General features: G+C 49.4%; 1 protein-coding gene across 1 annotated transcript in view; it reads left to right on the forward strand.

The window, feature by feature from the left end:
* Positions 1–977: 977 nt before the first annotated feature.
* The window catches only part of LOC311173456 (heparan sulfate glucosamine 3-O-sulfotransferase 3B1), a gene marked incomplete at both ends in the record, with an annotated part of 38,730 nt that continues 21,866 nt past the window's right edge, over positions 978–17,841 (forward strand). Inside the window, one exon of the mRNA XM_084237439.1 lies at positions 978–1,531. Coding sequence (XP_084093565.1) covers positions 978–1,531 — 554 coding nt within the window. The remainder of the gene's footprint in view (positions 1,532–17,841) is intronic.

Raw genomic sequence — 17,841 nt, forward strand, 5'->3', positions numbered from 1 at the left:
GTTTCTGGTGGGCTCCGGGGCTGTACGCATCTGTCTAGACTCTGGGTCTTCCAACTTCCCACCACACGCGCGCGCGCACACTCACACACACACGCGCGCGCGCACACACATTACAAGTTCTCCCGCACAACCTCTGAATGGGAACTCAGGGCTTGCTATCTGGGCAACCTCAGCCAAAACTGGCCTCCGGGGAGTGAGTACGGAAATGCGCGCGCGGGTGACCGAGCGCCACACTTGCTGGGGTCGGACCTCTCCCAGCACTGGGTCACTACAGCATCCTTATCGCCATCTGCTCCTGTCACCAGCCGCCGGCTCCTCCCCCCTGAGCCCACCCCTAGAACTTCGCCCAATAAAAACTCAGGACCGCTCTCCACCGCCCCGAACCCTTTCCACACCCCCACGTTCCGGGAGCCGGTTGGTTGCTGAACCCTTAGCTAAGCGCTGGCATTTGCATGATGCTCCCGTTTTCTGGTAGGTGGAGCGACCCGTCACTCCGGAAGGCCGGGCCCGCCCACCCCACCTCGGGCCGCGGCGCTCTTCCTGCGCAGTTCTCCCTCGCAGCCTCCGCGGGGAAGTGCCAAGGCTGCTCTCTCCAGGCTCCGCTCTCCACTGCGCGGAGGCAGTCCCGGCGAGCGGCGGTGCGCCCCGTCTAGCGTGGCCAGGGCGCGGAGCGCAGCCTTCTCCTGGCGCCGCGCAGGTCGCCCCCCCGGAGGAGTCGTCTCTTGGCCCGCAGTTGCCGCCGCCCCGACTTTCCGTTCTAGTTGCAGCTCCTCCCGGGCAACATGTCAAAAGCCGCCTCCTCTACAGCTGCGGCCTCCACCTGGGGAAGAGCAGCCGCGGCGGCGGCCGCGGCCGCCCAGGGCCAATAAACCGAACCATCCAGGCGTCCAGCGGGCTAGGGACCTCTCGGCGCTCCCTGCCGCGGCGGGGCCCGCCATGTGCTGAGACATGCCCCTCGCCGCGCCCGCCCGCCGCGCATGGGGCAGCGCCTGAGCGGCGACCGATCCAGTCTCGATGTCCCGGGTCGGCTCCTGCCGCAGCAGCCGCCGCCCACGCCAGCGGTGAGGAGGAAGCTCGCGCTGCTCTTCGCCATGCTCTGCGTCTGGCTCTACATGTTCCTGTACTCGTGCGCCGGCTCGTGCGCCGCGGCGCCGGGGCTGCTGCTGCTGGGCTCGGGGTCCCGCACCGCCCACGCGTCGCCGGCCCTGGCCCCCGGCTCGGAGGGGACTCCTCCTAGGCTGCCGTTCCAAGCCGCGCCAGCCGCCACCTTGGCGGAGGGTAAGGAGGCGGCGGAGGGCGCCGCGAGTCTGGAGGAGCAAAGTCCCGAGGCGCCGGACTCCCCCAGCCCCATCTCTAGCTTCTTTAGTGGGTCTGGGAGCAAACAGCTGCCGCAGGCCATCATCATCGGCGTGAAGAAGGGCGGCACGCGGGCGCTGCTCGAGTTCCTGCGCGTGCACCCCGACGTGCGCGCCGTGGGCGCGGAACCCCACTTCTTCGACCGCAGCTACGACAAGGGCCTCGCCTGGTACCGGTGAGTTTCCCCTCCGTAGCCAGGGGCACGGGTCCCCGCCGCCGTCCGGACCGCGGGAGGACGGGGGCTTGGCATGTGCTGAGAAGTGCAGGGGGTGCAGCCCAGGACCGCCGGGCCGGGGAGGGGCGGAGGAGCCGGCGCGCGGAGGTTCCTGGCTAGCGGAGCCCAGGATCCCGCCCCGGCGCTGTGCTAGGTGCGCGCAGCTTCTCTCGCGCCACGGCCCATAGAAACATTTCGAGGAGCTCTGGCGCGAACGTGGACCACGGTGGCACTTGAATTAATCGAGCAAGTTCTCCTTAACGAAGGGGGTCAGCGAGCGGGACTGGGGCGGTGCTCAGGGAAACGCAGGACCCTTTCTCTTAACTGTGGCCACGTCCCGAAAGTATCAGATTTTCCTTTTGCAGCCCGGGACGTTCTGCGCCTGGTTGGTCGCGGTCTCAGCGCTAGACCAACTCACAGAACAGCTTCTGGTCCCCAGATGGGGATGGGGGGTGGGAGCGCCGGCGTCTCGCCCATGCCGCGGGGAGGCTGCTAAGTTTTGGGGAACAGCCCTCCTTTTCCTGGAGCGGGAGGAGGCTCAGAACGACTTCCCTAGCAATTAGTTTGGGTCCTGGAGTGTGCGCTGGGCGGGTGGCCCGGCGCCTCGGTCTGGCCGGCGGGCGCGCGGAGCGTGGAGCGGTGCTGGTCCCTGTCGGGCAAAGGCGCGCACTGCAGCCGGCAGGAGCGGCTCGACGCTTTGAAGGCTTCTCTGCGCCCGGGGCGCGGCCCTCCGGTTTCCGCCTTCCAGACCTGGGTGCGGGAAGAGCGAGGGCCAGGAACGCCTGTTTCCACCGGCTCTTTGCACGTTGGGGCCCAGAGACCATTGGGCCCGTTGATTGAGAAATGCAGGTTGGGGCTTTCGGAAACTCGGTTCTTGGGTCGGTGTGTGAGTCCCGGTGCAAAGGGTCTACGCCTTCGGGGTCATAATCACGACTTCTGGCCAAGATTTCCCTGGTGGCCTTTGGGGTGAAATGTTGGTTGACCAAACTTGGCGTGAATGGCTGGTGGGCTGGGAGTCCTGACTCTGGCATTGTGGAAACTGGGGCAGGCCACCGACTCCCCTGCGTTCCCTCCTGTCACCCCACCACCACCTCCAGAATGACTTCCTCAAGTCCCTCATCCAGGCCTAGTTAGCCTCCAAGGGGCTGAAGACTTAAGAAAACAAAAGCAGCGGAGAGTGGAACCGAATCCCTCTCCCTGCCCCCCTTCCACCCCACCCCCTTTTGGGACTGGAGAGGGTGGAAGGTAAAAGGGGACAGCCCCAGCGGATTGAAACCGCTTGCTTCTCAGCCTCCCTCCCCCCCTCCCCTTTGTCCTTAATGTTTTCATTGTCAGGAGTCGCCCGAGTCTCTAGGTTTAGCCAGCGGCGACAGACACTCTCCCCAAAGTTCCCCATCGCAGACACCGGTTTTTAAGAACCGGGGCTCTGAAGGCTGAGCAGTAGACTCGCCTTCTGGCTCTGGCAGCTGACTCGCTGGGACCTCGGTGCTTCCATCTGTGCAGTGGGGTGGTGTGGGTCTTTGCTGGGCGGAGAGAAAGAACGTGCTGGTGTGGCCAGGTGCCTGGCAGGCACGTGGGGCGTCCCTAATTGTCACCATTGTCATCCGTTGTATTGTTATTACTTCTGCCACCACCCCTCCTCTTCCTGGATGGTTCCGGGGCCCAGATGGCAGGCTCTAACCAGCGCCCTTCTAGGTGCAACTCACCAGAGGCCGGAGGCAGCCGGGATTTTCTGAGATCAGACACACTAGGGGCCGGGCTGGGAGGAACTGGCAGGAAAATAACTGAATCCTTAATGTCGGGCGGTTTTAGAAGCGCCTGGGGCTGGCGGTGGAAATCCCCACAGGAAGATTCACGCAGTCTTTTAGGCGGCTGCCCTCCACCTGCCACGTTCTTTTTGATCGACTCAGAAACACAGAATAACCAAGTGGCCCTGGAAAGCCTCCCCGCGCGCCTGCTGCGGGGGGGGGGGGGGGGGGCGCAGCCCGGGAGCTTCGGGCGGGACAGGCTCCAGGAGACCCTTTGCCAGCGGCCGCTCCGGGGACGGACTGGACTTGGGGGTCGCAGGGGGGTAGCTGGGGAGTGCGGAGCGGAAACCTGGTCATTCTCCAGAGCCTCGTCCCTAAACTGAAGAGCGGGCTGTGGGGCCTGGAGGCCCAGGACCCGCGCAGTGACCCGGCCGGCCGACCCCGCGATGGAGGAGCAGACTGCAAACCCCGCAGCTTGCCCCGCGCGGAGTTCCCGGGCGGCTGCTGCAGCGCCGGGCGTGGCCTCATAGTTAGTAGGTATTTTGAAGGGGGCAAAAAAAAAAAAAAAACCTCTTTCAAATGCCATCTGTTTAAAAAATTTTAATTAATGAGGAATATTCTGGATGTCTGGGCAAATTATGGACTTTATTATTTTGAAGGTGGTCATTTTAACTTTAAACAAACCACACCGGGACATGACTAACCCTGAATGCTCTTCCCTAAATCTGGCGCCTCGGGTACACCCTTCGCCCAGGCTGGAGCTCTCACCCGCTCACCTAAGCCTGCTGCCAGAGATGTGCTCCATGCTTATCTTCCGCCCCATGCGTGCAATCTGGCAGCAGTTTGCAGAAGGGTATAAATAATAATTAACCAGAGAATTACAGTTCAGAAACGTGGTTAAAACAGGTCCTTAAAACTAGAAGATCGGAGAGAGGAGGCTTTTTGAAGGCATTTCGGCCTTTTGAAAACATTTTTAAAAATGTTTTCAAGTCACGCATGGTTGACTTGAGAGTCAGCATGGTAATCGGCTGGAGAATGAGATATTGGCCATCTGAGCAAGTGGTTAATGGGTTCAATCGGTTGAGACACTCCTGCTAGTGGCCAACCAGTAGCCCAGGGCCTGGATGAATTTGCATGATGTCCCGGAATTTTATTGTAGTTCTTTCATTTGGCAGAATTAGACACTGTCTGCCTTAACCCTGGAGATCTTGGTGGGACCCAGCCCATCCGAGTGGCCAAGCGGAGCTGACCTCCCAACAGCGGGGAGAGCAGATTTTCTGCTGCCTTATCTGCAGTGAAAAATCAAATGTGCTAATATTAAATGTTCCCCATCTGCCCTGAACCTGAGTTTGGTTTAGCCTGTGATTAAGGCTCTTGTAGGTTTACTTTTCTAGTTCATTATCCAGCTCCCTCTCAAGTCAGGTCTCCCCAACTTGGCAGGTGCTTGTGAGGACCCCACAAAGTGACTTAACAGAACTTTTGGTGAAACTGGCCTTTCTGTTCTGTGGGTTGATGGGCTTGGCTGTCACCGAGAAACTTCAACGTGCTAAAGTGGAGGAAGCACCCATCCCATCCATGTGGGCTCTGATTTAAACTTTAAATGGTGGAAAATCAAATATATACATACTCTCATAAGAGAATGTATTTTTTGCTTTGGCTAAAATTTGGTATTTTCATGAATTTTAATGACTTCGGTGAACCAAATATTGTGATTTTTATTTTTATATAGAAATGTTCCTTAGACTTTACAGTGCCAGGAACAACTCCCCCATCTTGACCCTTCTCCCCATTGTTGGATGTATACGCTGACACTGTACTGATGTCACCACATAAAAAAAAATTGTGTGTGGTTTAATAATGTTGGTAGCTAGCAGTTCCTGAAACTTTTCCCTATGTATCAGAAACTGTTTCAAGTTGTACAGGATTAGCAAATTTAATCCTCATTATAATCCTACAAAGTAGGTAGTTTTACAGATGAGGAACCACAGGCAGAGAAGAGGTTTACCAACTTACCTCACGGTCTCACTTTCTAGTGGCAAAGCTAAAATACCAACCCAGGCAGTTCTGATGGAGAGGTTGCTCTGTGCATGCTCCTTCCCTTAAGTGGGCAGAATATGAGGTTGGTCACAGACCATGAGTTCCAAACTGGTCTTCCTTTAAAAGAGTTTGAATTTTCTGATGTACAGATAGCTTGGAAACTGGAGTGAGGACAATTACACCACCACAGCAGAGGCAGTTTTATTTCTCTGTTGTACGGGACACTTAAGAGGCAAAGGAGTCAAAGTATTTCTCAGGTAAAAAGGCTGAGAACACATCGGGAGTGTCCCTGCTGAGAACAGATTTGCTCTTTCATTGCCCTTTTGAAGGTTGGGAAGGGTGTTGGGGTGGGGGGGCGTAGAGGGGTGGAGGGAGAACACAGGTTATGTGAGATGTTCCAGAACTTATTAGGATTCATGAATGTATTCATTTAAAACAACTACAGTCCCCCCAAATTAAAATTGAGAATTTGTGCTTAGTAACCAAAAAATAATCATAACTAACTCTTGAGCAGTTTTCTTTAGAATTCGATCTGAAGACCAAGTAACTGGAAATTGCTCAAAAGCTTCAAAGTAGGATATAATGAGCTTCCCTCCATTTTTAATTTAACAAATGCAGAGACCACGAACTTCTTCCCTATTTTCCTACTCTATTTCTAAAAAAAAAAAAAAAAAAAAAAATGTGGTGGCAAAGATAGCTTCTGTCTTTACTGCAGGAAGTTTAAGATAAGATCTGATTGGGGCTAATCCTTTTTGAAGTAATTGCACTTTCTTAGTCCCGGAGTTTAAACCAAGTATGTAGCTTGCTTCTGGCTGCTAGGTGAAGATCAGAAATCTACATTTATATGCAACAATTTGAAATACAAACCATCATGTTACAAAGCTGTCAAGATTTATTAGCAAGACAGTGTAGCATGTGTTGAGCTCTGTTTTTAATTAGGCACCTAAATTAGACCATAAAATGGTTGATTAATCTTTTACAAGTTGAGGAGAAAATATAACATAAATTAACCTAATCATAAGTGTTTTCCCAGATGCTCTGAGTTAATAAAATAGCCAATATTTAATAGTAATCTACTTGTTTTAGATAAATAAAATTTGAAATATATGAGTTAAATTGAACTTATTATCTTCCAAATGATATGATATTGTTGAATAGGTTTCTAAAATTCAGATTACAGCCCATGTCTTAAAAAATATTTATCAAAATGGAATATTACAATTAGGAATTAAATCTGACTACTGCAATTAGGAATTAAGAACTGACTAAATTAGATTTTGCCTATTTAATGGAGCCTGATCATTAAACATTTATAATTTAACATAGACTATAATTATAAAGACATTTTTCCCAGCTAAAGTTGTATTGTTTGAAATTTTAAAGTGACAACCTCCCCCCTCCCCCTTTGGTGTTTTATTTTGTTTGAAGAAAAACCTTTAATTTTTTTCCACGATTCAGTATCTCACAAAACCTCATTCCAACTATGTCAGATTTTTTACCTTTTTGTTTAAAACATTGCAGGACATAAGGTTTTCTAATTATATAAGATAACCCTCTGAATCACTGAAATTATTTATAATTAAAAGTACGCTGGGAGCTCAAAAAGGAAACCAAACCCACTGGTCAGCTAATGTTATGAATCAGGGAACTGGCATTTATTTAAAGTTCCAGGACTGAAATACGTGACTAAGTCTGACGGCTTTCTATGTCAGTAGTTTTTGAATACTTTATGTTCTCACTCTATGAACATGGAAATTAAGTTGATTGACAGAAACACAAAATGTCCACTCTAAAGGCAGAGCATAATGAGCATTTCTTTTGCTGTGAATGGAGTTAGTTTCCAAATAGGGCGCTACCTCTCTCATTTAAACAGTCCACGGTTTCAGACAGTAAGGGAAATTTCAGTCCTAGGCTGTTGAACTAGTCAGGAATCCCAGCAAAATGAATTCCCCAAATATGTGGCGTATTTTCAAGAGTAATGAGTACAATATGCTGCCTACCTCAAATGAAAACATTTACCATGACGGAAAAGAAATGAGATACTGGTATCTTTGAAAACTACTTGTAAGTAGAGCATGGAACTTTTAAAAAATATTTAAAACATTACCTTGTTAGAATTCTCATATAAGTAACATCGAATAAAACTGACATTAGTATATATTGATCTTTCTTTCTAATTTTAGATTTGGAGGAAAGTTAGGATGTGAGGAGCAATTGCCAGCATAATAACATGGCAATAATTTTCACTGCAGCAAGGGACTATGCGTTAAAATATTCCTAATGCTAATAAAACCCACCATTCATTTTCTATGCACCTAGAGGATTTTCCTTATATTTATATCTTAAATTCCTTTATATATACATTTCTGTGACTTGAAAAATATTAAAAACAGCAAAAGTTACGAGATCATTCAAAAAATTGACTTCTCACTGTGTTGATGAAACATATTTAAATAGAAAAGCAATTCAGCAGTTTTGTTCACCTCCAAAAGAGCTGTTTTGTTTGTTTTAAGGACTGATTCTGTGAGACAGGGATTCTTAAAGAGTCCTTTCAGAGAGAAATTTATATTTTCCACCTGTACCAAAATATTAAGTATGTGCATATGCATACCCACACATATATTCACTGTGACTTAAGTTGATGCATGTTAAAGCACAGATAAACTCTGGAATAAAATATTTTCTAAGTCCATCAAATGTGTTAAAATAAGACTGTGGTATAACATTAAGTTGCTTGTATTTCAGCTCAGCCTGTTTCTTGCCTAGAAGGTTAAAACTTTCAAACACCTTTGACTAGAATGTGAACATTACCAGTTGAGTTACCAATACATCAACCTGGGGAGGGGGCATTTGATTCAGAATCCCAAATCTTTGCTCCGCATTACTTAACAGGGTTACTTACACCTGCTTAGAAACTCAAAAGATACTGAAAGATTGTTCTGGGCAATATGAGACATGGGCAACAAATGGAGTGGAAAAAAAAATAACATTGGGAAGAGAAGTGGTAAGAAGCAGATTTTTCACACACACGTTGTAGTGAATGGGGGGCAAGAGGGAAGGTCTGATGACAGAAGTGTCCAATAAGGCCCCCGGGCAGGGCATGGCCGCTGCCACGTGTCTGCTCCCCTCTGGCAGCTGAAGGGGCATTCTCATAGACCTTCCCTCCTGGAACGGTGGCCGAGAAAATGGCTCCGCGGCCGGTCAGGCTCGGGGATCAGTCAGTACGGTCCCTGCGTCGCGTGGGATCAAGCATCTGGTCGGATGACCGCTGAGCTCCGGGGACAGATGGCAGCGCTTCCCCGAGTTGAGGGCGGGGCCGGCGGCCTGGCCGGGGGCTGCCCCTGCACCCTGCGGGTCGCGGGCCGAAGCCACGTGACCAGCCCCGGCGCGGAGCCGGGTCCTCACCTGTTGGGTTGAGCCTGCAGGAGCTGAGCTCAGTCGCCCAAGTTCGCAGTGGGCGGAGCCGGCGGGCCCAGGCCCCATGATGATTGGTCGGAGGGGCTACCTAGCGACCAATGGCGTCCCGCCCACGCGACGGCCCCGCCCAGAGGGGCGGGCGGAGGAGGAGCGGCCCGCCCCCGCGAGGGCCGGCTGGCTGGCCGCGCTGCTCCGCTCCCACCCCGGGAGTTGAATTGGTGCTGAACCGCCGCAGCTTTCAGATTAGAGCTTATCAGCTGATCTATTGTGCGTCCTTCCTTTCTTTTCTCTCGCTTTCTCTTTTCTAAACCCTCTAGCACAACTTGCTCTGCCCTTCGGAGGGGAGCTGTCTCTTCCCGGCGTGTGCCTCTGTTGGGCTAGAGCAGGGTGGTGTTGGGGGCCTGGGGCAGGCAGGGCTTGCACACGAGGGCCTGAGTCAGTTTCAACTTTAACGTTTCTTTTTACTTCACTTCTCCCCACTCTTGCCTCTACGGGGAAAAGAAGTAGAAAATCTTCAGTCACCCTCCTTTGAAAACGCGACTCAGCACATCGAGTTGTGAAGGAAAATAACTTCATTTCTATTAGGTGGTACTTTAAATGGCAGGATGAAAAGAAAAAGTGGGGAAGACTCAGAGGGAGAGAAGGGGGAAGTAATTCTCAAGTCTCCTTCCAATTCCTGAATCTCCACTGGACTGAGATCAAGTGGCCTGACCACCCCCCCACCCCCAGGCCTGCCCCTCTGCTCCCTAAGTAGCCCTGGAGGACACCCCTTCCCTGGTCACTCTCCTGCGCTCCGTGCCACTGTCTGCAGCTGTTCTGCTTACCTCTGCCCCCCTAGGGGAGGGATGATTCCTTTTGGACTATCTGGAAGTCATCTTTCTGCTCCTTCAGCTGTAGGGGAGGGGTCTTCCTCCTCCTGTGCTGTGGAAGTTGGACTCACGGCTAAAAAAACCATCCCCTCAGGATGGGGTTTACACTGCACACTGAGAAGTCATTCTGCTGTGGATGTGTGTGAGGCAATTGTGTCTTGTGGAAGTTTTTGTGGCCGTGCAGATGACATGTGTTAAAAGGGCAGGAAGCTCATATATAATATTGCTCCTTGTGCAGGAGATGCTGAAGAAATGCAGGATTTGGTCCATATGTTCACTGAGCCAACAATGGGAGAATAGTCATTCAGTCTCCAGATCATTCCTGGTGCCTTCCCCCTTGAAAGGCCTCTCTGGCTGGGAGCTAGTCCTGGCTCAGCCCAGCCATTCCTCTTGATGTGTGCTGTTCTTAGGGTCCCTGGTGCCCTCCTGTCTGATTGTTCCAGAGTCTCCAGGCACTTAGCATATGCTAGTGCTGCCAGTTAACACACATACACAAAGAAGTAAACATCCTGTTCCCAGCGAAGAGCTTTTACAGAAGCCCCAAGTGGGTGAGTGGATGTGCATGGGGAGGGGTTGGGGAGGGAATGGTAAGGTAGGGGAAGCTGATCTCCACTTTGGCCTTGACTTACAATACTTAATGGAGGAAGCAAAAGGTGATCATTTTAAGTCTTTTTTTATAGTACATGAATAATACATTCTTATAAATCATGTTGACATATTTTTTTTCACTTAGCAAGGATTTATTGAGCACTTATACTTTAAAAAATATGTGGACTCTTTTTTAGAGCAGTTTTAGGTTCACAGCAAAGTTGATCACAAAGACAGCGTTCCCAAATAATTCCTGCCCGTGTGCAGGCAGCATTCCTGACTTCCCCTCCGTATCACCATCCCCCCTCAAGAATAGTACATTTGCTCCCATTTGTGAACTTACATTGACACGTCATAATTATCCAAAATCCATGGTTTACTTTGGGTTCACTCTTGATGTTGTGTATTTCACGCCTTTTGACAAATGTATATTGACATGTACCCAACGTTATAGTTTCTTGCAGAGTACTTTTACTGCTCTAAAAATGCCCTGTTTAGCACTTAACTCTTATCAAGTGCTGGTAACACTTAAAGTACTTAGTACAGAAATATGAACTTGAACTTGCCCTTGAGGGGCCTTTTCCAGTTAGTGAACGAAAATCCATCGCCTGGGAGAGATCGCAGAGCAATTTGAACAATGGGTTTTGTTTAAAAAAAAATTAGTACTTCCAAATCACTAATAAATCTAAACATATTAAGGAGAAGGGGGAACATGCGATAAATTAGTACACACAAAGAAATATGATTTTGTATTTTACTTTCCCAGGAGTTTTCTAAAGACAGCAAAGGAGGGAATAAGGAGAGGGATTGTCAGTTACTATGTGATGTAACAGGAAACAAATACTTCAGCCTTAGAGAGCGAGAGCCCGCTGTGTGCAGGCAAATGGCCGGTGCTTATTTAATATTAGCAGTGATACTTCCTGAGTGATTTCCTGCATTTTGCAGAGGAGAAAGGGAAAGTCACAGAGGTTGCCTAAGGTCAGACAGCTGTATATTAGGTGGCTCAGCCTCCACAACCCAAGCAAGAAGGAAATACCTCTCTGACGGTCCTTCCAACGTGAAGTTCTATACACAGCTGAGCTTCTATGTGATGTTCCTTGTGGACAAGTTCAGCAATCTCTATTGTGGTATTTTCTCTCCAAAGATACAAACTTTTCTGCATGAAAGAACCCGTAAGACTAAAAATTTTTCTCTCCTTTTCTATTCATGTACCCACATTTTCTTTTGTCTCCTACACTCACTCCCCAGCACCTCTGGTTGCAAGGACATCTGCACTGAGAGTGGCAGTTCATGCATGTACCCAAGCACCAACTTGTCACTTTCCCAACATCCCTGTTGCCCAGGTTCCAATGCTAAAATTGTGAACTTGACACCCCTTTTATGACTGCAGCTTCCTCTCTTTCCCCAGCCCACCTCTTCTCTTTCACCTGGACCTGGGAGCTGCTTATTGGGATCTTGGGTCTTGGGCGCTTAATTGTCAAGATCACATGGAAACTCACCCTACTTACCCCTGGGACCAGTTGCTCCCCTGCTGAGTTATCTGACACCCGCCTGTGTGGATGTCCTATTTCGTGCTGCACAGAAGCGATGTAGGAGAAGCTTTTATCACAGAACAGACCCGGTGCTCCCTAGTTATGTTTTCACTCAAGAACTTGATCCAGGCTCTACAAGTGGCTGGTCCTGCTGGTCACCATGCCTTTCCCAGGCTGACATCCACATGCACGCTGCTCCTCTCCCTTCAAGCACCTGCACACATACCTCCCTCCACACCGGGAGAAACTCAAGAGAGATGGCAGCTCTGCAGAATCCCACTCGCTTAGCCCTTCTCAACATGGCTTCTCTTCTGCTTTCTCCAAGACTTCCCTCTGTCATTTCTAGGAAGTGCCATGCACTCTCTTTTCTGAATCATTAAAAGAAAATCCCATATATCATATTATTTTACCTATAAACCTAGCCTATGGTTTTTGGTGTGGTTTTTTTTTTTTTGTTCTTGTTGTTGTTGCAATTTTTAAATTCCTATACCTATACAAAAAATGTCCAGGGCCTCCCCAGTGGCACAGTGGGTTGAGCACAGTGCTGTGAAGCTGTCCGCAGCCTCTGCAATGCGGGTTCAATCCCGGCCGGCTGGTGAGAATCCCACAGGGTGCAGTAGACCTCTTCTGTCTCGCCCGCTGCTCCCTTCACCAGTGTATTTCGTCATTCTGCCTGTTCTGTTCCCCGCTCTGTCTCTGGTGAATCCTCTCTCACCCTCCCGTGCCTCTGACTATACCCCAGTTCTTGTATAAATAAATCTTGAAAAAAAAAAAGTCCAGATTAGAAGTGTACCGCCTGACAAATTTTCACAAAGTGAACTCAATACAGGACACCAATTCAGAACCCCAAATCCATCCTCATGTTCTCTTCTGTTCACTACCCTTGGTCCCCAAAATAACCACTATCCTATCTATCACTTCCACAGATTAGTTTTGCCTTTTGTTGAACTTGATGCAAATGAAATCCTAGAGTGAATATTTGCAGGTTTTCAGAACATGTAAATTCACTGCCAATGTTGACAGATTGGGAGATTTCACATACAAATGCAGATTTTCTCCTTTTACAAAGCATCTAACAGTACTAGGTCTGCATTTCTCTTAGTGACAACTGTCTGGAGCTGGAGAGCAGCTGCTCCTGTAGACAGGGGACCTAGGCCCCACTGCTCCTTATTGTCTCACTCTTGGCCAGCTTGACTCGTTTGTCACCTGTCTGGTTCCAGGTCAAGGTTTAAAGCCAGACAGAGCAGTCAGCTACAGACTAGTTCCTCTCTTTTTAGATATGCACTATTCCAGAGTTGAATTTCCTCAGTCTAGTTTATCATGGACATTCTGGTTAGGTTTCACCATTCGCTCTTTTTCGAATTGCCTTAGTTTTAATTTTACACCTCTGTGGGGATCCTGGGAGAGGCTGCATGGAGGTCTGCTAGCTGGTTGCCATTTAAAATCAGAATCAGTGGGGCCTCCCTGGTGGTGCAAGGAGTTAAGACATAACCTAAGAAGCTATCCGCAGCCACTGCAGCACGAGTTCTATCCCCGGCCAGGGAGCTACCCACATGGCGCAGCAGACCTCCCCTATCTCGCCTGCTGCTCCCCTCAGCAGTGTATTTAAGTCATTCTGCCTGTTCTCTTCCCTGCTCTGTCTCTGATGAGTCTTCTCACCCCCCATACCTCTGGCCTGTACCCCAGTTCTTGTATGCATAAATAATCTTAAAAAAATAAAATAAAATGAGAATCACCATCATATAATCATCTTTGGTGACACGCTTCTCCTATCAAAGATATTTTTTGGTTCTTTAACTGGTTATTCTTCCATATGCCTCCTTCCACCCCATTGGCAACCCTTAGAGTGAGCCCTTTTTTATGGATACTTTATCACCTTCAGCAAGTCATTGCATCTCTTTCCTGTCAGTATCCCCACTAGTGCAATGAAGTGGACCTAGTCTAGTGCTCAACAGACTCTGGTGTGGGCCACGTTTTCCCCCAATCTACATGCACCTCACCATGTGTGACTAGCTGCCTCACCATGTGTGACTAGTGCAGTGCCTCTTGCCAGGAGATCTGCAACCTCCTCACTGCTCTACCCCTGTGCAGTGAGTACCTTGGTCAGGGCCTTGGATACTGCACAACGTCAAATGATTTATAATAGCTCTAAGTGATTACGCTCACTCTTTGTATTTATCTCCTGGAGGACAGTTTGCAGGTAGACCACACTTCATTCAGTGAACAGAGGATCTTGAAAGGCTTAATGGGTGATGTGTCTGATGATCCCCCACATTTAGCCAAGATCAAACAAAACAAAAATCGGTTCAACTTCAGTGAACTTAGCATTTCCTCTTGAGCACAGTCTCCTCTTTCACTCAATACCTACAACTATCACGAGGAGTGGTATTCATTCCCGGCCAGCAGGTGCACATGGAGCAGGCAAGGTCTCCAGGATCTCAGGCAGTTCAATTTGTCCCTGGACCTGGTACTCTCTGTCCACCTTGCCCCCAGGAACAGAGCACTCCTTGTGGCCCGAGTCTACCCTTCTCCCACGTGCGACGGCGCCTCCTAACTGATGGGCCTGCACCCCCTTTGCTCCTGGATGAAGAGTGAGAACAAGAAGGGGAGTCACAGTAAATCAGGAACCCTGGACAGAAAGTTTCTGAACTGAGGTGGGGAAGGAGACCGGCTGCTGGGATTCAAGTCTGGTCTTGCCACAGGCAGGCTCCCTTGCTAGGCCTTCCCTCGCTGCTGCTCTTCCGTAAGCAGCCTAATTGCTGGTTCAGCTTTCCTCCAAGAAGCTTGTGTCTGTTTTCAGAGGTATGTGCTCTGTCTCCAGGGTGTTTACAGAGCAAGGTGTGTGATGGTGTTGGTTTGGGGAGGCTTTTTTCCACCCTGCCTGGCACAGCAGGGCCTGGTGGTGTGTGTGTTTAATCACAGTGCAGGGATGATTGTTCACCCCTGGACCGAAGGCCGAGGTCTCCGTAAAGTAACATGAATGCCACATACAAACATTGGCAGGCTGGAGCTGGAAACAAAGCCAGTCACTTTCCTGGTAAGCATGCATTTTCCCTTTTGGTGTCTGGGGCCAAGGGGGAACACTTAAAGTCTCTTTAGTCACGCAGCACCGGAAATGAAGGCACGTTTCAGATTAGGTGTCACTGGGAAAGGAGTCGAGTGGAACTTTCACAGAGGGAGGCGGGGGATTAATTTACCTGTTTGCACTAAACTTAAGTTACAAGAATATCTAGATTTCCCCTCCAAGCTCTCTAAATGTGCCATAATGGCCTTGCTATCTCCTGATACACTTCCTACAGACGCCTCGTATTGGGTGAAACGCTCACACCTGTTTAGATGTCCGCTCCCCTCTGCCCTGTGCTCTGGCTTACGGGAGGGGTTTGGGAAGGGCGCATCCGGGGGCCTGGAGTGAACCGTTTCACACCAGAGTGGGGTCCTCTCTTGCATGTACCTGACTAGCCTCTCATTCTTATCGCACTTCCCCACCTATAAAGTTACGTATCTTTTACGGGCTATTTAATACCGTCCTTCTCTTTCTACAGAGCCTTGTGAAAATCGAGCCATAACGACACTGCCCTATTGCCAAGTCATGACCGGAGCGTCTAGATGGCATGACTGATGGAATAAGGTGGTGTCTACCCATGACTCATGATAGGATTTCACCCACCAGATAGTTGGGGAATGCTTTGAATGGGTGAAGCAGTCGGAAAGTATTTGGGAAAATAGAAAGTTAAGCTCTTGTCAGGGGCCTTAAAGAGCTCGTGACGTTGGTGATGACAGATAATACAAAACAAAGTGAGAAATGCTGTGGGAGCAGAAAAAGAGGCCCAAAGGACAGGCCACCGCTGAGTTGGATTTGATGTATGGATAGGAGTTTGCCATTTTATTTGTTCCAGAAAACAGATAAAAGGGTGCAGGATAGAGCAGCACTGTGGGAAAGGCCCAGAAAGAGTTGTGGTCCACCCTGGGGCATTGAGTGGAGCAGAGGGAGCGGCAGAGGTTAGGGGCAGGGCTGGGAGGCTGACTCAGAAATGGATTGCTGCCTTGAGGGGGAGGACTTCATCTCACGGCCAAAGGGGTTTTCAGGCCACGAGAGCTGCCCCTAGGAAAAAAAGTCACAGACTTTGAGTGAATTATGCATTTGATTATTTTAACATATTTTTGAGGAAAAAGAAGGGATTCAGCAGAGAAAGCAAGAACATGTATAGGTGGTTTTCTAAGAAGAACAGCACTTCGAGCTGCTGGCTGATTGTGTGTGGGTCTCTGAGTTCCCAGAACAAGCATTTGCTGCCGCCTGTGTTCAGGAGAAGGGTCTCTCATTACAAAATTCACACGTCCCTCTCCCCGTTGCCTCTCTGGAAAACTTGTAGGACTGTCCCAAAGGACCTTCCCTTTGTGGTGTGAAGTTTTTGGGAAGAGATCCATCCTTCCCCAACTCCTGACTCAGTTCCAAGCACCAGCCTCTTCGGCCTGCAGCTGTGCCCTAAGGTGGAGAAGCAGATGGTCAGTAAACCTGCAGCCGGCCCTGCCCGCCCCCTCCTGTCCTAACCAGTTCTGCTACTGGAGACCCGTCACTCACAGGAGCATGTTCTGAGCAAGAAGAGAAAGCAGGGGTGGCCACCGCGCTCCAGTGCAGCAGGGCAGGGCTGTGGCGAAACTTCGCCTGCTGGCTGGCTCAGAATCCAGAACAAGTAGAGTGACATCAGGCCTGGTTCCTGGTTGGCAGCTTTCCCTAGGTGATCTAGTCCTCTTCCCATCACTCACAGTGGAGGAACTCCATTGTCTGGGAACCTTCTGTGTTAACGTACAAACAACATTGCAGTTGTTGATCAGATCTGGTTTAGACGTGCATCTCCCTGTCCCAGAGTCTATTTCTGTTTTGAAGAGAGACTGGAATCTGAGAGGTGGGCTCAGGAGAGCAGAGCCAGGGGCTCTTGGTTAAGGGGCTGCCAGCCTGAGTGGGGTGGCCCCTGTGTGCAGCCCCTGTGTCCTCCCCACCTGTCTCTTCTGATTGACTGATTAGTCATTCACAGTTATTTTTAGGACTGAGATTTTTTCCCCCAAACCCCAGCTGGAAGCAAAGGATAAGACAGGCTCATGACTTATTTTCTGTAGAAAGAGCATTTGTCAGGAGAACATAAGCTGGTTTCCTCAAGACTTAGCTTTCATTCATTTTGGGGACTTTGATCAGATTTACCTCATCTCACCCAGATCATAGTGTCTTTTGGGGATGTCAGTTTGAGGGGATGGGAAGTTCAGGAAAGGAGCTTGTCATCTAGGGGTATACTGTCTTCTGTAGTTGCTCAGCCCACATCCTCCCTGCCATAGCCGTGTGGCTAATGGATAGTAGTTTCTGGAAGCTCAAGGTGTGTGGGTGGATCTAGCACTTACAGACAGCAGCTGTCTGGCTATATGTAAAGACACTGCCCACGTAATTGTATCTTTTAAGTTTAGCGCTTATATTTAACATGTGACTGTCTTAAAGGACTTGTCAGCTATTGGTTGCTTGTCAGTTACATTCTAATTTGGACTTGGTGCCGTGTTATCCCAGTTGTAGGATCCTCTGGCTTCCCTGCTCAGTGGAATGTGTTGAGGGGGTGGTGGGGAGGAAGCCAGCATTAGGCGATTATGTTCACTGGATACCAGCAAAGGGGGCAGAGAACTGGGGAGGAAGTGGTTGATTTCACGTAACTCGTTTCTGTACTCCAAAGTCCGCGATGTCAGTTTAACTCCTTATAGATGCCTATCTATTTTATCAACTTACTGAGTATCTATTCTGTGTAGGGCTCTGACGATGCACAGATTTACTCATTTCAGGAATATAATTGAGGCCCTGTTTTACTAGCACTGATCTTGCCCTCATCTAGCTTCTATTCCAGTAGGGAGGTGGGCAGGAAACAAATAAACTAATAACAATGGGTCACTTGGTGATAAGACCCATGAAGAGAAATAGAACAGTGAGAGGATGGAGAATCATAGGCGAGAGGATGATGGGAAAGGGTTATTTTAGGTGGGGGATCTTTTCAGAGGTGATAGTGAGTAGAGGCTTAAATGAAGAGAAAGGATATCTGGGGCCCAGG

The sequence above is a fragment of the Talpa europaea genome (genome assembly GCF_964194135.1).
Source record: "Talpa europaea genome assembly, chromosome: 7".
NCBI lineage: Eukaryota > Metazoa > Chordata > Mammalia > Eulipotyphla > Talpidae > Talpa > Talpa europaea.